Raw genomic sequence first — 26,309 nt, forward strand, 5'->3', positions numbered from 1 at the left:
TTCATGATTTGTTATAAAATCAACACAGATATCAACACCTGTTCAGGACCAGTACAACAAGAGCACAAAACAGTTGATTAGTCATGATGGGAGAAAAACATGAGAAGGTACAAAATAGTGCTTTTCAGTGTGTGCATCAGTGTGGTCCTCTGTAGCTCAGCTGGTAGAGCACGGCGCTTGTAACGCCAAGGTAGTGGGTTCCATCCCCGGGACCACCCATACACAAAAAAAAAAATAATGTATGCACGCATGACTGTAAGTCGCTTTGGATAAAAGCGTCTGCTAAATGGCATATTAAAAGTACAGTATACACTTCAATGAATCCTCTCCTTCCTGAGGTGTAAGGCCACGTGGTTCCTCCTGGCCTGAGCAGATAGTAACTGTATCTACCTAATATGGGTGCCAGACTGGTTCTGCTGTCAGCACCACTCCCCTGGTGGCCTTGCTAGAGCAGAACCAGCCTGGCACCACCCACGCAATATCTATTACCTTCTGCACCAGCCTCTGATTTTATAGTAGCACTCTAGTTTACAGTACAGAAATGACTAGGTATTTACTTGTCATTTCTACCTACTAAGTATGTTGGTTTTGTTAAATCAAGCACCACAAGGAAACATTTGGTACCAGGTACCAACAGTTACCATTTGTGTTGAATTCTGTTAGCCTACCAGAAAGTCTCCATCAGTCTTTGATATTGTAGTTCCTGATTTTGCCCCCCCTTGCACTAGTCTTGGTCTTCCTGGCGGTGGCAGACGGCCTGGCTGGTTTCTTCCTCTCCAGGACAGGTGCTCTGCACCCCTTCACCCCCCTCGCCTGGCCCCCAGGGCTGGGCTCACTCAGCTCACACCTGGTCAGCTCACCATCACCTGGGTGCAGATGTGTAGAAATTCAATTCCAGCCTTGTAAAAGGTTGTTACATGGGCAGAATGAGACAGTGAGTGAGACAGTGTGTTGCAGTACAGTGCCGGTCTCCTTCAGTTCCAAACAGTCAGTGAATGAGGGCTCATTCCCACAGAGAAACACAGACACACTCAGACTCAGTGCTGCCTGGTCAAGCAGTCCAAGGCCATTATTTCCAACCTGAGACGCCTTTCAAAATGTCAGCTATGAAAAGCCTGCTGGCTGTAAAATCCAACCCCCTGCAAGGTATTTGAGGTTGAACACAATGTACCGGGCAGCACTGAAAGCATCTGCGAGGATGAGGCCTAAGGGACTGCCACCGAAAGTGTCTGCAGTGCAGAGAGCCTGCATGGCTGGGTAGAGACAGAGCTCACATTGTGCCTTTCTGAATCTCTCTCCACAGCACAGAGAGGCAGAGGCTTTTTGCACCAACATCTCCATTATCTATACTACTGTACAACACCATGATTATCAATCTCCTCTCCTGACAGAGTACTAAATACTAAGTAAAGTAAGTGTTCGTAACAATCTCATTCAACTCGCACACCTTTATGAACGTTGCTTATCTATACCAATGCGTCTAAAGATTGCTTTCCTCTTCATCGTTTACCCAGCAATTATGATATTGGTATCTACCACAACCCTCTTTGTTGAAGTCTCTGGTGGTATACACGTGTTGCATGCCTCCCCAGCCCCATTCTCCTGACACGTGATTGCCTTATGTGGGTGTTCTTCTCAACGTTTACTCAGCATAATGTGGAAACACTTGGCAGTCTACTGCTGGGCCAACTGTGAGGCAATGCCTCTGTTCTAAATCTAATCTGAAAGATGGACACACTGTGTTGGATGACCTTCACTACCATCTGTGACCTGTTGCAGTGGTTGCTGCTGAGGCAAGACATATATGAACACACAGCAATAGAGCCAGGCTATCAGTCAGCACTTCTTCTAGCAGGCGGTGGCTGTGTGTGCCAGCCTGGCCTGGCCAGTGCACTGGGCTCTGCAAACAACACCGGTGTCAACAGAGCCAGACCTAACCCATGAGTGGCTCCACTGTCCACTGATTGAGAAACTGTTCCCAGTGCAGAACAGAGTCCCTGGTCAGAGCCTTCACCCCGTCACCACTGTGATCTGGCCCCAGACACAAGTGTGCGTCCCAAATGGCACCCTATTCCCCATGTAGTGCACTAATTTTGTCCAGGGCCCATAGGGCTCTGGTCAAAAGTAGTGCATTAGGGAAAAGGGTGCTATTTGGGACAGATACAAGGCCACCAATTGGGCAAACTCCCTCCTCTGTGGCCAGACTGCAACTCTGTCTTTACTTAAACCTCAGCTATGTGAAATGATAAACACTATTATCATCATCTCATACAAATAGTGACTTGGCAGTTGTCGCTAACCTTGGTGTGTGTGTCATGAAAGAGTGATGCTGGACTTCCTGTACCAGATACTCTGCTAAGTGCTAAATGGCCAATAGAATGCAGACACACAAGTTGGTTTATAATGGTGTGACTCACAGAGGAGAGTGAGAGAGAGAGCACTGACAAGTAATTAGACAAATACCTTCACCTCACTGTCTCCAGGTAAACTCTCACCTCTCTCAGAGCAGCTCTCCCGGGGTGTGAGTATGGAGGGGCTGAGGCCTCTGTCCAGTATCTGCCACACCTCCCTTAGTGAACCCTCAGTAGCCACCGATGACAGCAGTAGAGGACCTGACGGGCTGGAAGCGGTTCGTGACCCGAGATCCAGCCGCAGGGAGCTCAGGGATTGGCTGAGAGGAGGAGGAGGGGTGTTCTCTTTAGTCCTAGGACGCTGAGGAAGAGGAGAGAGAGATAGAAGAAGTGAAGACATGGTCTTTGTTTTACTTAACATCTTACTCAGGTGTTAATTTTTATTTTACCTTTATTTAACTAGGCAAGTCAGTTAAGAACAAATTCTTATTTACAATGACGGCCTACACCGGCCAAACCCGGACGACCCTGGGCCAATTGTGCGCCGCCCTATGGGCCTCCCAATCACGGCCGGTTGTGATACAGCCTGGAATCGAACCAGGGAGTCTGTAGTGACACCTCAAGCACTGAGATGCATGCAGTGCCTTAGACCACTGCGCCACTCGGGAGCCCATAATATTAATTTTGCACAGAATTCTAAAGCTGAGTATCATTTCAGAGACATGTTTTCTCTGTTGCTATAGTTAATGCTGCAATATGTAACTTTTTGGGGATCGGACCAAATTCACATAGAAATGTATGTTATAGATCTGTCATTCTCATTAAAAGCAAGTCTAAGAAGCGGCAGATCTGTTCTATGTGCGCTATTTGTATGCTCCCCGTTCTTAAGTTGAGTTTTTGCGTCTTTTACTTTCGTTTTGTACACCAGCTTCAAACAGCTGAAAATACAATATTTTTGGTTATGGAAAATATATTTTACAGCGGTTTAGATGGTACAATGATTCTCTACTTGCTTGTTTAGTAACATAAACTGAAATTAGGCTAAGTATTATAATTTTAGTAACCAGGAAATGGCATAGCGATTTCTGCATCTTTAATAAGCCTTTATGGCCAGACCTCAACTCTATATATTGATCAAATGAGTTGAGAAGCCAAGCTCTTGCAGCATTGGTCCTCAGGTCAAGTGGTATCAGACAGTGTAGACAGACATTACTGTTGTTACCTCATGTCTGGCTGTGTCCTTGTGCCCATGGCCCCAGGGGTTGGTGACCCTTTCTCTGTCTCCATTCTTGCTCTCCGAGAGGAGAGGCCTCACCATGATAGGAGCCCCCTTCCTCTGCTCTCTCTGGGCATACTGCAGCTCCTGAAGAGAATCATGGTTTACTCTGGTGCTCCCTCTGATGGTCACACAGAGTACTGCTCTACATTGCAGTCCTAACCTGAGATACGACAATGTAGCTTTCACACTGCTGTCTCATTGACATCAAGGGGTAAGGGGTCAGACCTGTGTGGTGAGCTGGTACTGCAGTTGTTCTAGGGCAGAAAGTCGACCCTGCTGGTGCTGGGTGTCTCTCTCTGGCTCCATAGACACTGGGGCTAGAGAGGGTTTGGAAGCAGACTGGAAAACTGAGAGAGAGAGAGAGAGAGAGAGAGAGAGAGAGAGAGAGAGAGAGAGAGAGAGAGAGAGAGAGAGAGAGAGAGAGAGAGAGAGAGAGAGAGAGAGAGAGAGAGAGAGAGAGAGAGAGAGAGAGAGAGAGAGAGAGAGAGAGAGAGAGAGAGAGAGAGAGAGAGAGAGAGAGAGAGAGAGAGAGAGAGAGAGAGAGAGAGAGAGAGAGAGAGAGAGAGAGAGAGAGAGAGAGAGAGAGAGAGAGAGAGAGAGAGAGAGAGAGAGAGAGAGAGAGAGAGAGAGAGAGAGAGAGAGAGAGAGAGAGAGAGAGAGAGAGAGAGAGAGAGAGAGAGAGAGAGAGAGAGAGAGAGAGAGAGAGAGAGAGAGAGAGAGAGAGAGAGAGAGAGAGAGAGAGAGAGAGAGAGAGAGAGAGAGACAGAGAGAGAGAGAGCGAGAAAGAGAGAGAGAGAGAGAGAGAGAGAGAGAGAGAGAGAGAGAGAGAGAGAGAGAGAGAGAGAGAGAGAGAGAGAGAGAGAGAGAGAGAGATAAGTGTGAGAAAATAGCACGGAGAGAAGTGTACATACGTATGTGTGTGTCAGTGGAGGCTACTGTGGGGAGTACAGCTCATAATAATGGCTGGAATGGAGTGAATGGAATGGTATCAAACACATTATTATGAGCCGTCCTCCCCTCAGCAGCTTCCATTGGTGTGTGTGTGTGAGAGAGAGAGCAGAGGCATCCAGGGTGTTTGTGTTTTTCCTCCGGCCCCTGGGGCTGCGTTTGATCTCTGCTGAATCCCCCATAATCCTGTGGGGCAGCAGGGATCAGGGAGAACGGCGGGGTGGAAGAGCAACACGGCAGAGAATACTTCCTGTCCCTGTCAACATCACAACACAGCCGGACCACACCACCGGACCAATCACAGCACAGCTGTACTTCCTGTTTACACTTTCCCTGCAGAGCCAATTTGACTAATCGAATGAGTTTACATTATACTGTTATCATAACATGGCCAATCAAATGAGTGTACATTAGACTGTTATCATTGGCTAGTTAAAAATAGGTTAATAGTCTGTGGGATTAAGCTGTCATAATGCTGTATTGGTTATGTGATATCTGGTCTATATAGCCTAGCTGCCATTATGTAATATGATCGGCTTTAATATTGCAGATAGATTGTAGGTTCTAGAGTTTAGTTTTAATTGTTTGCATCATTTCTAATCCTCCTTATCATTTTTTTCTCTATACTTTCCCCCCCCCTACCCTAACCATCCCTACCCTACCATCCCTACCCTAACCATCCCTACCCTACCATCCCTACCCTACCATCCCTACCCTAACCATCCCTACCCTAATTGGAGTCTACCCTAATTGGAGTAAACTAAAGGGTTGTATCTTTTAATTCTCTGGTATGGTTAAGCAGTAGTGAATGACAATGCTGTCAGTATGTATAGTAGTGTCAGTCCACAGGAGGTTGGTGGCACCTTAATTGGGGAGGACGGGCTCGTGGTAATGGCTGGAGTGGAATTAGAGGAATGGTATCAAATACATCAAACATGGTTTCCATGTGTTTTATTCCATTCCGGCCATTACTATGAGCTGTCCTCCCCTCAGCAGCCTCCTGTGCGTCAGTCCTACCCTCCAATCCAGCGTCGGTCACTTGTGCCCGGAGCCTGTTGCCCATCTCAATCAGCTGCTGTTTGTCTCTGGTCAGACGGGCGATACAGTGCACTGCTTGCTTCAGTTTGGACTGTAGGAGATGGGCACTGAGAGGGGCATTGCGCTTACCCCCCTGTACCCCCCCACACCCTGGCCCGTACCCGCCTGCCCCACCAGGCCTCAGGCCCAGGGACAGCCGCTGTTGCCTCAAACACAGGTTTTCCTCCTGGAGCTGCCTCACCATCTCACTCTGGAGGGAGGGAGGGATAGGGAGAAAGATAAGTGTATATGGACTAGGGTTGCCATGATACCATTATCGCGATACTACAATACCTGATTTTCCATGGCAAAAAGAAAAACACGAAGCACACTAAACTATTTAGTCCTTTTTAAACCTGCTTTATGTCAAATATTGTGTGCTATAGCTTGAAAAATAAACAAATGTGATTCTGGGTGACAACATAGGGCTGCTTGTTTCTAAAATTAATATGGACAGTGGACACAACAGACACAGCAAAACCATGGAACATAGACTCACTGACACTCTCTCCACCCAACACTCTGTGTTTATAATCATCTATGTCAGTGGTTCCCAAACGTTTTTGGCCCACGACCCCATTTTGATATCTGAAAATTCTCACGACCCCAACCATGTGAAAAAATGTATGTAATTAACAGCCAATGTTTACTTTTTTATTTGGTGCTATGGCAGTCAATTGAAAAACATTAACAGTATTTCTGATTGTTTTCTCAACTCACCATCACATAATTTTAAATGTGGAGCTATGACAGTCAACTGCAAATTAGTCTGACATAATGTATCTTATCTCACCACCACTAATGAGAGGGGTGCGCTTGATGCATGTCACGTCAGAGATGCTCAAAGTCAGGGGGCGTGGTCGACAGTGCACACCTCATCTCTGCTGTCACATCCAACCTGGATCAATATTTGGTTTTAATGCAGACGAGAGCACTGAATCCAGCTTCACACAGATATGAGCTGGTGAAGGGTACCATGAGATTTATGGTGCTTTCAAGACAACTGGGAACTCTGAAAAATAAGAGGTCTGATCATGACGTCAGTGATCTTTAGGTTGTCAAGTCAGAGCTCTAGAAAGAGGCCCAAGTTACGAAGTTGGAATGCCGAGTTGGATGACCGTTCAAAACTATTTTTCCCAGTCGGAGCTCGTTTTATTCAGAGTTTCCAGTTGTCTTGAACGCACTGAAGTCGGAAGTCGGATATTTACTAGTTCCCAGCTCCGAGTTCCCAGTTGTTTTGAACGCGGCATTAATGCACAGAGGCAGACGGCAGGGTATTATTCCCTTTGAGTTAGGAACCAAAACTCCTCTGTAGTGACCCGTGAATGCATTTGATTTCACTTACCGGCATGTCAACTGAGCCAGGATCACAGTCAAACGGATTGGGAAGTAGGTCCCAAAGTGCTCTTCCAAGCATTGGAGGTAAGCAGTCATCACTCGTGTGGGACTCTTACTGATGCTGTTTTCTGTTAGGAAAATGCACAGCCGAGGGAAGGGAGCATCATACAATGCGTCCATATGGCAGAGTGAGACACATTCATAACTAGAGTGCAGAGGCCTGCCCGCCATCCCGCCATTGATGGAGCCCCATCTGTGCAAAAGCCCACCATTCGATCCTATGGAATCTGTTTTTCGTCAATATAGCCACGCAGCACACTGAACATCCCCCGTGCCCTTTCATGCTCGGGAATCGTGAGAAAAAAACAATATGTCCTTGGGAATAGCATCCCCCGACATGTACACTACCAGTCAAAAGTTTGGACACACCTACTCATTCAAGGATTTTTCTTTATTTTTACATTGTAGAATAATAGTGAAGACATCAAAACTATTAAATAACACATATGGAATCATGTAGTAGGTGTGTCCAAACTTTTGACTGGTACTGTATAGTGATCAAAAGCCAATACATGGGTATCTCGGCCCTCACAGCTAATTTGGAGAGCATAAACTGGGGAGTTTGAGTCGTTCAGTCAGTTTCCTTATGATTGCGAGCAATAGCATAAATTATTTGTTTAACAGTGTTATCTGACAAAGGTATTGATGTGAGTTTCTGTGCCTCTGCCACCCACACATTGTTTTCACCATATGAATTGCGGCCGGTAATATCAAAGTCTCTGCAATAGTGTGTGCCATTCACTGTGGGAATGATTCAAGTGCAACAGTCAAGTGAGTCCTTTTCCCATGATCTAAGGGCTCTCTCTGGTTGAATTTTAACTTTTAGATTTGAATAATTTTCATTTAGATTTTTAAGGATTTGAGATACAAAGATAATATTATAATACATTTAGTTATATATGTATATTTTTTCTTCAGGAATTTGGAAAATTCTCCCGCGACCACATTTTCATATCAGGCAACCCCACATGGGGTCGCGACCCCTAGTTTGGGAACCACTGCTATATGTCTTGTCATTCATTCTGCTATGGTTTACCTCTTCACAGACGATGGGATCCCTTCTGCTGGCGATGTCCATCTTCAGTGCAGACACCTGGTCACAACAACAGTTTGTGTAATGGCAGTGTAAAGTCAGTTATTATAAGCTGACAATACCCTGACCTCAAATGTCATTGTTAAGAAAGTGTTTTGTGGGCTATCTGACAGAGGATTCCAGTAAAGTTGAACTAAAACAACAAAAACATTTTGTTGCCATTTACATGCATTGTCTTAGGTTTAAGGCAAGCTGTCACTCTGCCTTACCTGGTTGCCCAGGGCAACAGTTTCTAGGTTGTTGAGGATGCTTCCTTTCTGGTACTCCTCTTTCTCCCGCCTCACTTCCTCCAGCTCCATCTCCACGGCAACCAAACGCTGACGTAGTCCTGTCTCCTCAGACGACCAGCTCCTCTTCTGATTGGCCAGCTCCAGACGCAGCTCCTCCCCCTCCATCTGTTTGGCATGGCACTGTGTGTGGAGAGAGAGAGAGAGAGAGAGAGAGAGAGAAAGAAAGAGGAGGCTTGCGGGTGGACAATGACTACTAATACTGTTTTGAAATCCATAATTTGTTGCCTGAATACAACAGTGCCTAAAATTTAAATTACAGAAGGGCTGGATTTGGGAAGGAGAGAGTCAGTACCTGTTGTGTGAGCGAGGCCAGGGCAGCCTCCAAGTGAGCCACCCTAACCTCCTGTTTCCTCAGAGCTGCAGTGTTGGCCACCTTCTCCACTCGCAGGCCACCTGCAGTAAACATTACATAGACAATGGCTATGAGTTTTATGTTGTTGTCGCTTTTTATATTTACAACACCAAGACAAATTCCTATCATCATTGTTGAATGGAAATAAAACTTATTTTGCTCATTTTAATTCTCAGCGTAGCAGTACACTGAAACACAAGTAACCACCATTCTCAGATCTCTGGTCAGAACTTTATCAAATGTGACAAGCGATACCATTATCTCTGTCCTAGTACCATTATATTGTATATTATTGAAATGTCCTCCTACCGATGGTCTCGTTGAGGGAGCGGATGTGGTTCTGGAGGTATGCGTTGTCGGGGGCGATGGGGACGAGTGTGGTTGCCGGGGTAACCGTGGCGGTGTTGAGGGGTCTGGTGGAGCCCTCTAGCTTGTCCTCTAAGTGCCTACACCTGGCCTTCAGTTCTGCTACCTCCTCTTCTAGAGCCTGGGTGTACTCTGGGGTACCTACCACTGATAAACACACACACACAGGTTACTCAGGCGTGTGTGACTGAGTCACGGTTATATTACTACCCTTCTCTATTTCCTAAAGGTTGAGGTTTATGCCTCCACAGCCAGTCCATTACTAGCTAGCTGTAAACATAAAAACTCATATTACACTTTATGTAGACATTAATACACTCCTTACAGGTCTGCACTGGGCTGTGTGACGGGTTAGTGTCTACACCTGTTGGCCTGGGCTTTGAGATAGTTGGGGGCCAGCAGGATGATGGGGGGTAGTGATGGTGATAGGGTGCTTTTTAAGGCTCTGGTAGGGTGCAGGTGTTACTTGTGGTGGGAGGTGAATGGATGGGGGGCTAGGGATGTATGGGGTTAGGGATGCACGCATGGTAGATTTGTTTGTGGTGCAGGTGGGGAGGGGTGTCGGTGTGAGCGAACACAGAGTAAGCAGTGAGACATGCTGGTGATGACACTTGTTGGCCTGGTGCTTTAGGGAGCTGTCAACAGGTTGGGGTTGAGGTGTGGGTGGATCCAGGACTGTCTGGGGCTTCTAGGGGTTGTGAGTAAATAGTGTTTATACCTGCCAGGCTTGGCTGTGCAGCGCTGTCAGTTGGCTTGGCTGAGCTCTGTGCTGGAGGCTGGGGTAGAGGTCCTTTAGGGATCTGGGTTGAGGTGTCAGGGGGTCCTGGAGGATGAGAAGGCTGGCTGAGATCCTCCATGTCCCTCCTCATCTGGGCTATGACAGCCCTCAGACTGCTGTTCTTCTGCTGCAGCCGATGGATCTCCTCAGACGGCAGCTCCCCTACAGAGACACCACCACCAGGTCTGTTGCCCTGCAGTGTAGATAGACAGAGAGAAATAAATACACGCACACACACAGAGGCATGAAAGCATGCACGCACGCACGCACATACACATGTGCACACAAACACTCATATACGCACATACACACGCACACAAAGAAATAAACACGCATGCATACACATTAATATCTGGCTGTGAGCAGTTTCAACCAATGACCACTAGATGGAGGTAAGGTTCTGATTGTAGTTGATGGGTGATGGCGGGCAAACATTTTAATGTATATCAGTCTTATAATCTTGAAAACATACTTGAATGCACACACTATTAACTCAAAACCTGTGACCATGCAAAAGGGTGTTTTTGAAAAAGATATATAACCAATACCTTCCAGTTAAAATGAATTATGAGACTAACCCTGGCCTACTGTATTGTATATTATGGTTGATGGTTCTAAGTATTCCTTCTAAAAGGGAAAGTTCCCTTAATAAAACACCAATATAAAGTACACCACTTTGACAGATGACACGACCGGTACGACCGAGTGAAAACCAATACTCAGATTCTGCTTATTAACAATTCAAAAGGGGGTAGCAACCTTTTCAGGAAGCCATAAACACCGGACCTTTGGCCCTGGGCCAATAGGGTGTCCCATTTCAGACCCTCCGTATACACAGTCAGTAGGAATAGGCTCTAACTATTGATCCAGAGTCAGATACTGTTCCATAATCTTGATGGTTAAGGCTAGGATAGAATATGAGTTAGGGATAGGATAGACTGATCCTAGATCTGTCGTTAGAGACAACTTCTACCAACTCTGGCTCCCTCCAAATCTCTGCAGAAACACACAACAAGCATTCGGCACAGTCTTCAGGCTATATGGGTACCAAAGACTTACGTAGTGACATTCTGTCAGTACTAAAATGCGCAGGTTGGCATTTATTGGGATGACTCATATATTGGAGGCAGCTCTGCAGGGTAGTCACTCGCTGGCACAGCCACAAAGTCATACAATCTGATTTTAAACCTAACCCTAACCACACTGCTAAACTTATGCCTAACCCTAACCTTAAATAAATGTGTATGATATATATCCAAATTTGACTTTGCATCTGGCCCAGCTAGTGGAAATCGCTCAGCTCTGCCTCCAGGGCAAGATTCATCCCAATAAACGTCAACCTGCCTAAAATGCAGAGATGACAGTATCATTTCATGCACAGAAGTTGAGTTTAAATTAGTCTTCCGTGATAAAATTAGAAAATTTGATTTAGTCAAGGAGGCCTGAAATTAGATTGACTACTACAGCCACACATTTTCAACAAACAACAAACGATCAGTTTGACAAAAAGTCAACTTTGTCACAGTCTCCCCCTATATTCATGTATCTGCCGACACTACTGTACATTAGATGGGTCTCTTTTCCCTCACCATTAAGTTGATAGACGTATGAGATCCTTGAAGGCTGGTATGTGAGGATGACATGGTCACGATGATGTCATTTACAGGGCGTATGGATGTCAGATTTATATAGTGTAGTAGCGTGGCTCACGGTAGCGGTTAGCTTCATAAACTCAGCAACATTCCTCTGTGGGCTCAATGGCTGGAATGAAATCAATGGAACAGAGTCAAACACGTTGTTTGCATGTGTTTGGTACCATTCAATTGATTCCATTCCAGCAATTACAATGAGCCCGTCCTCCTATCGCTCCTCCCACCTGACTCCACTGATGTGTACTTACACTGTAACTGTCTGCAAACTCAATGAAGTTTGTGAAAGGCCCTTTGAAAAGGCATTTGTCCCTCATATCTAGGTCCCATAAGCTGACAAAGGATAGCCACTCTTGGGAACTAAATGAAAGTTCAAGCTCAAACCCAACACGTTTAGGCATTAAAGCCTTGCACAGGGTGCAGGGTAAGTGCTATAGAGCCAACAAAGACAGGTATGTTGGTCAGGCAGACAGTCAATATGAAAGGGTATCAGACCACTTGGGCTGTTCAAGGAAAGGGCACCTCCTAAAAAGGTCTGTGGTCGGGACCAGAGCCCCCCTCTAGGAATGGAGGGGCATCATAAGGGTAACACCCAAGTATGTGTGTGTGTGTGTGTGTGTGTGTGTGTGTGTGTGTGTGCGCGTGCGTGAGTGTTGTTGAGAGCAAGAGTTCATTTGATGGAATGGGAGAAGTCGCTTTAGATAAGAGAGGAATCTGGGCATTGAAGAAAGCCAAGTAACTCCAATGAAGAATGGGGTTGTGGGTTCGATTCCCACGGGGGGCCAGTATGAAAATGTATGCACTCACTAACTGTAAGTCGCTCTGGATAAGAGCGTCTGCTAAATGACTAAAATGTAAATGAAAACAGAACAGTAGAACCTTTAAATAAAGGAATAATAAACTATTGAATGGAGAACAGTAAAAGTATTGACTGATAGAATACAGAAAATAATGAATGAAAGAAATCAGTGAAACTATGTTTTCTGAGGTCAAAAGCAAGGTACTATTTCTGGAGTACACCTTGAAAAAGGGCCCCTTTGAAGAAGAGGAAGAGTAGGACAAGATAAGGGTTAAGAGGGTCCGGTATCATTAAGTTCAGACCAAGAAGCTCAGTAACACCAGGCCAGGAGTCAGGAGGAGGAAGAGGAGGGTATAAACCAGATAAATCGTATAACTTTGGCAATTAATCTAATGGATAGAGTCCAGTGTCAACAGCCACATGCTTTAGTAATAGAGGTGGTGTTAACAGGAGCCGAGGGCCGTTTAAAGACTACCACTCCTGGCCTGGTAACAGCTTATTTTCTCTGCCTCTATTTCTCTGTGTCTGTCTCCCGTAGTCTATCACTCCCCCACTTCCTGCACAGTCTGCCACACTGCCCTTATGGTCAGTGATTTGGCTGTTGTCTGTTAGCTCGGTCAGAATGTGAAAGAGTTAGGGTGGCTGTAATCTGTTGTTGTGGTATAAGGTCAGTCAGAATGTGTGAGAGAGAGAGTGCAGCCGTTCTGTCAGAAGGCTGCACTATTTAAAGACCTTTAAATGCTCAAGATTAACGGCCAGCCTGGAGACAGGGGTGAGGGGATACCGTATCGGTCATGCCCTGGCCCCCCAAAAATCCATCTCTCACACCCAAACCCATCACTCTCACCTTTAACTCTGTGGCAAGTAGTTAAAGCTCCAACATAATTGGACGACATCCCTCCCCTGTGTTTTAGTTGGTCTTTCACCTGTTCTCTGATTGGCTGACCCAGGGCCTGGTCTCTCTCCATGGTAACCGTGTGCAGTAGTACCACCATGTCCTGTAGTTCTCTCTCCTTCTCTCTCAGCTCTGCACTAGCCTGAGGGCAACAGGAAGTACAGAATCACAATGAACTGATGATGAGGAGAGGCCTCTACCGATCCTGACCATATATTTCCACCTCAACTTGTACTGGTATATGGGTTCACTTGTATTACATACCTGTATATGAGTACACCTGTATGAGGAATGGAGAGTCTCACCTGGTCTCTGGCCTGTGTCAGGCCCTGTATTAACTCTTCACTGTGCAGGTAGTGTTCAGCCTTGTTGTCTTCGCAGCGTCTCTGCCACTCCAGCTCCACCTGGATTCTCCTCTGCTCCAGAGCCTTCTCTCGCTCCACACCCACAAACAGCTGCTGCTTGTACCTGGGATACACACGCACGCACACAAGCAAGCATGCTCGCACACACACGTATACACACACACACACACAGTGTTAACACCTGAGACATACACACACATCCAAATAACCCTTTTACCTGCAAAAAAGACACACACACACACCAACCTTTCCGTCTCCCCCCTGCTCCGATCAAGTTCGGTCCGTAATTTGCTTTCTCTCTCCTGCAGGGCCAGCAGCTCTGTGTCCTTAAAAACAGTCTCCTTAGAGACCTGAGTGATGTACGTGTCCCAGCCACTACGAGTCGTCTCCAGCTCCATACAAAGCCTTCACAACACAATAACACACAGGTTGAAGTTGTTGTACCGAAACAACACTAAAATGTTCACCTCCTTTTATTAAGAGTACCTTTAACATCCTGGAGGTGAGCCCTGAATCTGTGTTACAAAATGGTACCTGTGTTTTCCCCCTGTACACATTTGGATCTTAATTTGAGCTAGTTTGCTACAGCAGGGAAATAATCCTGCAGCAACAGGAAAGGTTAATTATTATGTGGATTATAATTAATGTACATTTTTGTAGGGGTTGATTTCAAAGTGGAAATTACATACGTCAGAAGCCTTTTTAAACCTGAAATACACTACAAGTTTAGAATTTCCTGCATTGCAGGAAAGTTATCCTGCAACAGCGTGATCAAATTAAGATCCTACACCTGTATATTTTCACTGTAGAGACATTTATGAACAAAGTGTGATGATGTGATATGATTGCTAAATGTTCTGTGTGTGTTTCATCCCCTTAAGAGAGCGCCTCGGAGGCTCTTTCCTTTCACACATTGTTACATAATCACTGCTTCCTGCCAGACACCTTCAGAGTAATGTACGCCCACATACTGTCTCACTCACTCCCTATCACTCACTGAGCATGTTCAAACACTGATCATCCAGGGCTTTGGACCAGAGACACATACTTAAATAAAGTACATACACTCACAAAACACAGACACAGTTAATGCAGAATGTGCACGCACAAACAAAACACACACACACACACACACACACACACACACACACACACACACAGTGTTTCACCTGTCTATCTGTTGATCTCTCTCTCGCAGTGTGTCCTCGTTGTCTCTCTGGGTCCTGTGTGTGTGTGTTACCATGGCGTCCAGTTTTGCCTGTAGTTGACCGGTATGTGTCTCTGCCTGTCGTAGCTGTTCTCTGTGAGCGTCCCTTAACGCATCCAACTGAGCCTCTCTCTCACGCACTCCCCGGTCCAACTGCTCATGCCTACAGATGTGAACATTAAAAGACTCACCATTAGACTACCATTAGTCTAGGACTACTGCTGATATGCTGGTCGTTTGTCTTTGCGGTCCTATGTTGCATTTGTATAGTAGGACTCACTTCTTATTGTAGACTTCCTCCTCTCTCTTCCTCTTGGTCTGTAGAGCTTTTAATTTGTCCACTAGCTCCTTTATCCTGAGAAATGACAATCACATTTTATCTAACACATGGGAAATAAGGTTGGCATGAATAATTCTAAGTCAACGTGGTAGGACACACACACCTTGCGTCCTTGACGGCAGTGATGTCCTTTATCTCCCAGTGCCTGTGCTGTAGCTGTGTGTGTGTGTGCTGACAGAGATCCTCTGAGGCCTTCAGGGCCTCCACAGCCTGAGCCTGGGCCTGGGAGTGGACCTCTGTTTCCTTAGAGAGCAGCTTCACCTGGAGAGAAGCACACACACACACACACCAAGTATCAGCACGTATCATCCTATCTTACTCAGCAATTTTACCTGGGAGTAGGTAAACACACACACACACACCTGCTCCTTACCCTGAGTTCGTGAGACAGGACCACGGCTCTCATCTCATCCATCCTCAGGTTGAACTCATGCTCTCTCTGCCTCATCTCATTATCAAAGTCTGTCATCATCTCCTGAACATGTGAGGGATAGAGAGGATGAGAATTCCTGATGAAGCTTCCAAACATCCCAGACAGACATCGCTGAAAGGTATATTTCCAGCTGACCTATTCCAGACGCCATAGACAGAGACAAAACTAGCAGACAAGCCAGCCTCATTCATCACAGCAGGTGTTAGCACCTTCTCTCCTTACCTCACAGATGTGGGTGGGGGTAATCACACACAAACACACAAATTCGCACACACACACAGTCAGACTAACACACACACACACACACAGTGCTGCTCAAAGGGGGGTATTCTCTCTAGAGATCGAGTGACACAGCAAAGAGCCTGGACAACAGCCAGCAACAAAACACCCTGCTTGCCACAGAGTTTAGACTGAAATACCACACTCACACAAGTACTCTCAAAAACACACACAGAGGTTTGGCAGGCAGTTGGTATAGTATTTTATAAGGATCCCCATTAGATGCCAAGGCAGCAGATACTCTTCCTGGGGTCCAAACAGAGATAAAACATTACATCAAACAAAACATTGTGCATTACACAAAGTTACATTGCTCCATTATTACATAATAATAAATGTGTGTGTGTCTCTTCACAGTCCACGTTGTTCTGTGAGGTGTCGTTTATCTTTTTTTTTTTTTTACTGCTAGCTTGAGTTATCTGAGGTGGAAGAGTTCCATGTAGTCATGGCTCTATATAGTACTGTGCGTTTCCTAGCCTCTGTTCTGGACTTAGGGACTGTGAAGAGACCTCTGGAGGCATGTCTTGTGGGGTATGTATGACTGTCTGAGCTGTGTGTTAACTGATTGAGCAGACAGTTCGGTACTTTTAACATGTCAATACCTATCACAAAGACCAGTAGTGATGCAGTCAATCGCTCCTCTACTTATGCATGTTGTTGAAATTAGCCCTCCTTGTACATTGCTCTGACGTTGCTCTGTTCTGAGCCAACTGTAATTTGCCTATGTCCTTCTTTGCAGCATTTGGCCACGTCAGCTTACAATCTAGGGTTACACCAAGCAGTTTCGTTTCGTCAACTTGGTCAATCGCCACATTATTCATTACTATATTTAGATGAGGTTTAGGGTTTAACTAATGATTTGTCCCAAATACAATGCTTTTTTATATATTTAGTTCTAGCTTGTTACTAGCAACCCATTCTAAAACTGACTACAGCCTTTTGTTAAGGGTTGCAGTGATTTCACTTCCTGTGGTAGCTGACGAGTATAATGTTGAGTCATCTGCATACATAGACACACACAGGCTTTATTCAATGCTAGTAGGTCAATAGGTTAAGGGTGAGCTAAAGGGTAGAGCTGCCGCTTTCAAGGAACGGGACTCTAACCCGGACGGTTATAAGAAATCGCGCTATGACCTCCGACGAACCATCAAACAGGCAAAGAGTCAATACAGGTCTAAGATTGAATCGTACTACACTGGCTCTGACGCTCGTCGGATGTGGCAGGGCTTGAAAACTATTACAGACTACAAAGGGAAGCACAGCCGCGAGCTACCCAGTGACACAAACCTACCAGACGAGCTAAACCACTCCTATGCTCGCTTCGAGGCAAGCAACACTGAAGCATGTATGAGAGCACCAGCTGTTCCGGATGACTATGTGATCACGCTCTCCGTAGCCGATGTGAGTAAGACTTTTAAGCAGGTCAACATTCACAAGGCCGCAGGGCCAGACGGATTACCAGGACGTGTACTCCGAGCATGTGCTGACCAACTGGCAAGTGTCTTCACTGACATTTTCAACATGTCCCTGACTGAGTCTGTAATACCAACATGTTTCAAGCAGACCACCATAGTCCCCGTGCCCAAGGACTCTAAGATAACCTGCCTAAATGACTACCGACCCGTAGCACTGACGTCTGTAGCCATGAAGTGCTTTGAAAGGCTGGTCATGGCTCACATCAACAGCATTATCCCAGAAACCCTAGACCCACTCCAATTTGCATAACGCCCCAACAGATCCACAGATGATGCAATCTCTATTGCACTCCACACTGCCCTTTCCCACCTGGACAAGAGGAACACCTACGTGAGAATGCTATTCATTGACTACAGCTCAGCATTCAACACCATAGTGCCCTCTAAGCTCATCACTAAGCTAAGGATCCTGGGACTAAACACCTCCCTCTGCAACTGGATCCTGGACTTCCTGACGGGCCGCCCCCCAGGTGGTAAGGGTAGGTAACAACACATCTGCCACACTGATCCTCAACACGGGGGCCCCTCAGGGGTGCGTGCTCAGTCCCCTCCTGTACTCTCTGTTCACCCATGACTGCATGGCCAGGCACGACTCCAACACCATCATTAAGTTTGCCGACGACACAACAGTGGTAGGCCTGATCACCGACAACGATGAGACAGCCTATAGGGAGGAGGTCAGAGATCTGGCCGTGTGGTGCCAGGATAACAACCTCTCCCTCAACGTGACCAAGACAAAGGAGATGATTGTGGACTACAGGAAAAAAAAGAGGACTGAGCACGCCCCATTCTCATCGACGGGGCTGTAGTGGAACAGGTTGAGAGCTTCAAGTTCCTTGGTGTCCACATCACCAATGAACTATCATGGTCCAAACACACCAAGACAGTCGTGAAGAGGGCACGACAAAGCCTATTCCCCCTCAGGAGACTAAAAAGATTTGGCATGGGTCCTCAGATCCTCAAAAAATTCTACAGCTGCACCATCGAGAGCATCCTGACTGGTTGCATCACCGCCTGGTATGGCAACTGCTTGGCCTCCGACCGCAAGGCACTACAGAGGGTAGTGCGTACGGCCCAGTACATCACTGGGGCAAAGCGTCCTGCCATCCAGGACCTCTGGCTTCCTGCCATCCTGTGGTCCTCTGTAGCTCAGCATGGTAGAGCACGGCGCTTGTAACGCCAGGGTAGTGGGTTCGATCCCCGGGACCACCCATATGTAAAAATGTATGCGCACATGACTGTAAGTCGCTTTGGATAAAAGCGTCTGCTAAATGGCATATTATTATTATTATTATTATTATTATTACCTCTATACCAGGCGGTGTCAGAGGAAGGCCCTCAAAATTGTCAAAGACTCCAGCCACCCTAGTCATAGACTGTTCTCTCTGCTACCGCACGGCAAGCGGTACCGGAGTGCCAAGTCTAGGTCCAAAAGACTTCTCAACAGCTTCTACCCCCAAGCCATAAGACTCCTGAACAGCTAATCATGGCTACCCAGACTATTTGCACTGCCCCCCCACCCCCTCCTTTTACGCTGCTGCTACTCTGTTAAGTATTTATGCATAGTCACTTTAACTCTACCCACATGTACATATTACCTCAACTACCTCAACTACCCGGTGCCCCCGCACATTGACTCTGCAACGGTACCCCCCTGTATATATAGCCTCCCTACTGTCACTTTATTTTACTTCTGCTCTTTTTTTTCTCAACACTTTTTTTGTTGTTGTTTTATTTTAACTTTTTTTGTTTAAAATAAATGCACTGTTGGTTAAGGGCTGTAAGTAAGCATTTCACTGTAATGTCTGCACCTGTTGTATTCGGCGCATGTGACCAATAAAATTTGATTTGATTTGATTTGAATAGTAAAAAATGTAGAACAGTAGAGGGCCGAGTCAGCTGTCTTGTGGAACACCACACTCTACCTGGTTTATGTTAGAGAAGGTTCCATTAAAGAAAACACTGACTGTGTTCTATTAGATAGGTAGCTCTCAATCCACAATATGGCAGAGGATGCAAAGCCATAACACATGTTTTTTCAGCAACAGATTATGATCATTAATATCAAAAGCTGCGCTGAAGTCTAGCAATACAGCTCCCACACACAGCATTCACAAACACATGCTAACACTGCCTTGGCAGCCACTAATGCGGATCCGTAATAAATACAAATACACAATCTTATTATTATTATCATTTTCAGCCAATCATCAGTCATTTGTGTCATTGCCGTACATGTTGAGTGCCCTTCCCTATAAGCATGCTGAAAGTCTGTTGTTAATCTGTTTACAGTAAAATAACACTGTATCTGGTCAAACACCATTTTTCCCAAAAGTTTACTAAGGGCCGGTAGTAATTTACTATTTTAATTAGGGTAGATTAACTGCTTTTATGACTAGACTGTAATTGTAAAGATATCTCCCCTCTGGCTGATCTGGTTTAAATGTCTTGTCTGCATGTGGTTTCCACAGGGAAAGGTGACTCTTCTATTAAAATTAGAGAGCGGCCTACCACTGCACCCTCCCACTTCCCTTGCCAAGTGGGTGTGTACCTGCTTCTGTAGAGCCAGCTCTCCGTCCACCTCCTGGACCCTGCGTTGGAGATCACGTCTCATCCCTTCATACTCCTCTCTCTGCTTCTGAAGGTCACCAGCCTGACCGCTGAGTCACAGAAAGATGACACACACACAGTCACACACCAGATCCTGAAGCCATCATGACATTGTCAAATACACACACACACCGGATGCAAAAGCCATCATGGCATCAGAAAATAAACAGACACCAGTCACTGAAATCACCATGAGACTAGATTACCTCTCAAAGTTGAGAACACGGAGGAACCATGGAGCGGGCTTTAACATATTTCAGGCTAAGTGTTTAGTCATTCAGCAGACGCTCTTATCCAGAGCGACTTAAGAGTAGTGATTGCATACATTCTAATACTTATTTCGTACTGGTCCCCTGTGGGAATCGAACACACAACCCTGGAGTTGCAAGTGCCATGCTTTACCAACTGAGCTTAACTGGAACAGAGTATACAGCAGAGCCACATACTGTAGTGAAACAATAGTGAAAGCTTAATAATAATTAGACTAACATACAGCCTACAGTATAAACCTTGCCCTAAAGGCCATATACAGTGCCTTCAGAAAGCATTCACACCCATTTACTTTTTCCACATTTTGTTTTGTTACAGCCTGAATTTAAAATTGATTACAGCAGCTACTGTAGACACATGTTATGTAGGGGTACAGTTAGCTGTTGTAGATACATGTTATGTAGGGGTACAGTTAGCTGTTGTAGATACATGTTATGTAGGGGTACAGTTAGCTGTTGTAGATACATGTTATGTAGGGGTACAGTTAGCTGTTGTAGACATGTTATGTAGGGGTACAGTTAGCTGCTGTAGATACATGTTATGTAGGGGTACAGTTAGCTGTTGTAGATACATGTTATGTAGGGGTACAGTTAGCTGCTGTAGATACATGTTATGTAGGGGTACAGTTAGCTGCTGTAGATACATGTTATGTAGGGGTACAGTTAGCTGCTGTAGATACATGTTATGTAGGGGTACAGTTAGCTGCTGTAGATACATGTTATGTAGGGATACAGTTAGCTGTTGTAGATACATGTTATGTAGGGGTACAGTTAGCTGTTGTAGATACATGTTATGTAGGGTTACAGCAGCTACTGTAGATACATGTTATGTAGGGGTACAGTTAGCTGTTGTAGATACATGTTATGTAGGGGTACAGTTAGCTACTGTACACCCCAAAATGTCAAAGTGGAATTATGTTTTTAATTACAAATGAAAAGCTGAAATGTCTTGAGTCCATAAGTATTCAACCCCTTTGTCCTCCTCCCAGAGTGCAAAGAACCTTGGCGTGACCCTGGACAACACCCTGTCGTTCTCTGCTAACATCAAAGCGGTGACCCGATCCTGCAGGTTCATGCTCTACAACATTCGCAGAGTACGACCCTACCTTACACAGAAAGTGGCACAGGTCTTAATCCAGGCACTTGTCATCTCCCGTCTGGATTACTGCAACTCGCTGTTGGCTGGGCTCCCTGCCTGTGCCATTAAACCCCTACAACTTATCCAGAACGCTGCAGCCCGTCTGGTGTTCAACCTTCCCAAGTTCTCTCATGTCACCCCGCTCCTCCGCACACTCCACTGGCTTCCAGTTGAGGCTCGCATCTACTACAAGACCATGGTGCTTGCCTTCGGAGCTGTGAGGGGAACGGCACCTCCTTACCTTCAGGCTCTGATCAGACCCTACACCCAAACGAGGGCACTACGTTCATCCACCTCTGGCCTGCTAGCCCCCCTACCTCTATAGAAGCACAGTTCCCGCTCAGCCCAGTCAAAGCTATTCGCTGCTCTGGCACCCCAATGGAGGAACAAGCTCCCCCACGACGCCAGGACAGTGGAGTCACTGACCACCTTCCGGAGACACTTGAAACCCTCTTTAAGGAATACCTGGAATAGTATAAAAGTAATCATTCTACCCACCCCTCCCCCACCCCCATAAACATAAATGTAAAAAAAAGTTGTTGTCCCACTGGCGATCATAAGTTGAATGCACCAATTTGTAAGTCGCTAAATAAGTTCAGGCTAAAAATGTACTTAACAAGTCACATAATAAGTTGCATGGACTCACTCTGTGTGCAATAATAGTGTTTAACATGATTTTTTCGAATGACTACCTCATCTCTGTACCCCACACATACAATTATCTGTAAGGTCCCTCAGTTGAACAGTGAATATCAAACACAGATTCAACCACAAAGACCAGGGAGATTTTCCAATGCCTCTATTGGCAGATTAAAGAAGAAAAAAAAGCAGACATTGAATGTCCCTTTGAGCATGTTGAAGTTTTTAATTACACTTTGGATGGTGTATCAATACACCCAGTCACTACAAAGATACAGGCGTCCTTCCTAACTCAGTTGCCAGAGAAGAAGGAAACCGCTCAGGGATTTCACTATGAGGCCAATGGTGACTTTAAAACAGTTACAGAGTTTAATGGCTGTAATAGGAGAAAACTGAGGATGGAGCAACAGCATTGTAGATACTCCATATTACTATCGTAATTGACAGAGTGAAAAGAAGGAAGCCTGTACAGAATACAAAATATTCCAGCCTCCCGAGTGGCGCAGTGGTCTATGGCGTCACTACAGACCAGGGTTCGATCCCAGGCTGTGTCGCAGCCGACCGGGAGACCCATGAGGCGGCGCACAATTGGCCCAGCGTCGACTGGGTTAGGGGAGGGTTTGGCCGGCCAGGATGTCCTTGTCCCATCGCCCTCTAGCGACTCCTTGTGGTGGGCCAGGCGCATGCACGCTGACTTCGGTCGCCAGTTGTACGCGTTTCCTCCGACACATTGGTGCGGCTGGCTTTTGAGCAGTGTGTCAAGAAGCAGTGCAGCTTGGCGGGGTCGTGTTTCGGAGGACGCATGGCTCTCGACCTTCGCCTCTCCTGAGTCCGTACGGGAGTTGCAGCGATGGGACAAGACTGTAACTACCAATTGGATGTCATGTATAAATATTCCAAAACATCCATCCTGTTTGCAATAAGGCACTAAAGTAAAACTTTGCAAAAAATTGAACTTTTTGTTCTGAATACAAAGTGTTATGTTTGGGGAAAATACAACACATCACTGAGTTCCACTCTTCATATTTTCAAGAATGGTGGTGGATGCATCATGTTATTGGTATGCTTGTCATCGGCAAGGAATAGGGAGTTTTTTTATGATAAAAAGAAACTGAATAGAGCCAAGCACAGGCAAAATCCTAGAGGAAAACCTGGTCCACTCGGCATTCCAACAGAGACTGGGAGACAAATTCACCTTTCAGCACAACAATAATCTAAAACACATGGCCAAATATACCAAGACGACATTGAATGTTCCTTAGTGACCTAGTTACAGTTTTGACTTAAATCTGCTTGAAAATCTATGTCAAGACTTGAAAATGGCTGTCTAGCAATGATCAACAACCAACTTGACAGAGCTTAAAGAATAATGTGCAAATATTGTACAATCCAGATGTGCAAAGCTCTTATAATAATAATAATAATATAATAACAATAAGCCATTTAGCAGACGCTTTTATCCAAAGCGACTTACAGTCATGCGTGCATACATTTTTGTGTATGGGTGGTCCCGGGGATCGAACCCACTACCTTGGCGTTACAAGCGCCGTGCTCTACCAGCTGAGCTACAGAGGACCACAGGACCCTTATAGACTTACAGCTGTAATCACTCCCAAAGGTGATTCTAACATGTATTGACTCAGGGTTGTGAATACTTATGTAAATTAGATATTTTTCTAAAAACATGTTTCACTTTGTCATTATGGGGTATTATGTCTAGATGGGTGAGAAAAACATCACTTTAATCCAATTTGAATTCAGGCTGTAACACAACAAAATGTGGAATAAGTCAAGGGGTATGAATACTTTCTGAAGGCACTGTAAATCCGCATGCGAGTTCCCTACTGGGTCCTCCTGTCTAAATATAACCCATACAGATGGGCCTGGTGAGTCACATTGGGGTTAAATGTGGGGCTGGGGCATCATGTAATGAGTACAACAATCTAGGGTAATCATCAGCCTTAACAGACATCTTTGTTTGAGACCAGAGGCCGGCATTCTTCTCTCAGCATGTTCATTAGACTGTCCTCTAACTACAGTCAGTCAGTGACAATTACTGGGAAACAGTGAGGAGGGAAAAGAAGCCCCCCCCCCCCCAAGAGCTTTGTTAGTGTGAGTATTTTGAATTTGAATAAAATTGCACTGAATTAGGGCAACCATCCCACCTGCACCGCACTCCACTGCCCTTAACCCCACCCCACTCACCTCTGGAGCCTCTCCAGCTGCAGCCTGTGTTCGGCAGCTCTCTGCTGGCTGCGTCTCACCTCCCTTGCCTCGCTCTCCCTCTCCTCCTGCAGCTTGGCTATCTGGATGCGTAACTGACTCAATTCCTCCTGCCTTCAATAAGGAAAGTCACATGTTAAAGCTAGAATAGTCCTCTCAGTGACAATAGTCAATGTATTCCAGGGAGTCATGGGATACATAACAAATAATACATTACTCTCTCTCGCTCTCACACACAATGTAAAACGGGCTTTATAAAATACGTTTGATTGAATGATTGACCTGGCAGTCTCTGTGGCCTGTGCGCGGGCAGCCATGGCGTCATATCTCTCCAGCTCTCTGTCTCTCTCCTCCAGCACGGCCAGGTTAAAGCGGAAGTCCTCCCTGAGCTGCTGGAAGCGTTGCCTGAGGAGAGAGAGATGTTCCTGGGCATCACGGAGGGACTTCTCCTGCTGCTGAACCCGTAGGGTCTGGAGCTCCTTCCACTCTTTCTCCTTACTGGCTAACTGGGCGTCCAGGTCTGCTCCATCATTAGCCTGCATGGCTAGAGAACACATACACATCAAAGTCTAGAGGTCAATGCACCACTGCAACATGAAAACACATTAACGTTACATGACACATCTCTCTCTCACACACACACACACAAAGAGAGACAGACAGATAGTTACACATTTCCGAGAGATGAAAGCTGCCAGCAGCAAGCAGACGTTGCTAGCTAGGTAACGTTAGCTTGTAGCTGACGTTAGCTAACGTTACATTACCGTTAGAATGGCTAATCTAGCAGCTGGTTTGCTAACGTACCTCGACAGCATGCAACTAACTAATGTCGCTCTTAGACTAAAGAGTTGTTTAGCTATAGATGTATTGCCGTTTGCGTTCAACACTTTGTTTAAACGCTAACTTGAGTTCTCCCGCTTTCTTCTGTGGGTTGGCATGTTTCTATGGAAACCCCAGCGTTATCAGTCTGTGTAATTCGTCCGTGTAGAAAATGTGTTTGTGAAGAACGAAAAGTACAGTACCGCCCACAATGACGAACAAAAAATAGCAAAATGTTATAATAAAAAAGTATAATAATATACAAACTTGTTAAGGTCTTTAATGGGTTCAGAATACTTCATCAAATAGCTGATATGGCCCTCTTTTATGCACGCACATGAGAAAACATGATGTTGATTGCTGTGTAATGTAATTTATTGTTATAAAAACTGTATACAAAGCATTCACCATATGGATACTTGGATAGAGATAGAGACTGATTAAACGAGGTTCCTCATTGACAGCCAGCCAGAGAAGTTATGTGCTGCTGCCATGCAGAGAGACAAAATAAGCTGATGACAGAGGTAACCAATACACCTGCCTGGAACTCACCTTTACTCACCTGGCACCACTCACCTGACCTACTCTACCTGCCTTTGGTCACATGCGTCATCATGACTACACTACCGGTCAAAAGTTTTAGAACACCTACTCATTCAAGGGATTTTCTTTATTTTTACTATTTTCTACATTGTAGAATAATAGTGAAGACATCAAAACTATGAAATAACACATGGAATCATGTAGTAACCAAAAAAGTGTTAAACAAATCAAAATATATTTTATATATTTGAGATTCTTCAAAGTAGCCACCCTTTGCCTTGATGACAGCTTTGCACACTCTTGGCATTCTCTCAACCAGCTTCATGAGGTAGTCACCTGGGATGCATTTCAATTATCAGGTGTGCCTTCTTAAAAGTTAATTTGTGGAATTTCTTTCCTTCTTAATGCGTTTGAGCCAATCAGTTGTGTTGTGACAAGGTAGCGGGGTATACAGAAGATAGCCCTATTTGGTAAAAGACCAAGTCCATATTATGGCAAGAACAGCTCAAATAAGCAAAGAGAAACGACAGTCCATCATTACTGTAAGACATGAAGGTCAGTCAATACGAAACATTTAAATAACTTTTAACGTTTCTTCAAATGCAGTCGCAAAAACCATCAAGCGCTATGATGAAACTGGCTCTCATGAGGACCGCCACAGGAATGGAAGACCCAGAGTTACCGCTGCTGCAGG

General features: G+C 45.4%; 1 protein-coding gene across 2 annotated transcripts; it reads right to left on the bottom strand.

The window, feature by feature from the left end:
- Positions 1–224: 224 nt before the first annotated feature.
- Positions 225–25,228, bottom strand: ccdc57 (coiled-coil domain containing 57). Of its 2 annotated transcripts, XM_045209784.1 has the most exons (21): positions 25,058–25,228; positions 24,536–24,797; positions 24,236–24,367; positions 19,926–20,034; positions 15,561–15,662; positions 15,291–15,448; positions 15,128–15,202; positions 14,810–15,010; positions 13,887–14,045; positions 13,581–13,743; positions 13,307–13,417; positions 9,873–10,125; positions 9,098–9,301; positions 8,729–8,829; positions 8,356–8,556; positions 8,090–8,146; positions 5,596–5,866; positions 3,856–3,977; positions 3,574–3,714; positions 2,496–2,712; positions 225–866 (listed from the first exon to the last, which is right to left on the bottom strand). In XM_045209784.1, the coding sequence occupies exons 2-21, from the start codon at positions 24,793–24,795 to the stop codon at positions 682–684; spliced, it is 3,222 nt and encodes a 1,073-aa protein (XP_045065719.1). In that variant the 5' UTR covers positions 24,796–24,797; positions 25,058–25,228; the 3' UTR covers positions 225–681. The 2 variants fall into 2 exon arrangements, 1 of the variants encoding a protein (XP_045065719.1); XR_006657687.1 differs by lacking the exons at positions 225–866; positions 2,496–2,712 and having other exon boundaries at positions 3,633–3,714; positions 3,791–3,977.
- Positions 25,229–26,309: the final 1,081 nt, after the last annotated feature.

This window comes from Coregonus clupeaformis, chromosome 31, assembly GCF_020615455.1.
Source record: "Coregonus clupeaformis isolate EN_2021a chromosome 31, ASM2061545v1, whole genome shotgun sequence".
In the NCBI taxonomy this organism is placed as follows: Eukaryota; Metazoa; Chordata; class Actinopteri; order Salmoniformes; family Salmonidae; genus Coregonus; species Coregonus clupeaformis.

Coding starts and splice junctions, on each gene's coding strand:
- ccdc57 (XM_045209784.1), bottom strand. CDS start 24,795: ATGCAGGCTAATGATGGAGCAGACCTGGACGCCCAGTTAGCCAGTAAG. Junction 13,418..13,580: donor TGACACAGGCCAGAGACCAG/GTGAGACTCTCC, acceptor TGTTGCCCTCAG/GCTAGTGCAGAGCTGAGAGA. Junction 9,302..9,872: donor TGCACAGCCAAGCCTGGCAG/GTATAAACACTA, acceptor TGTGTTTATCAG/TGGTAGGTACCCCAGAGTAC.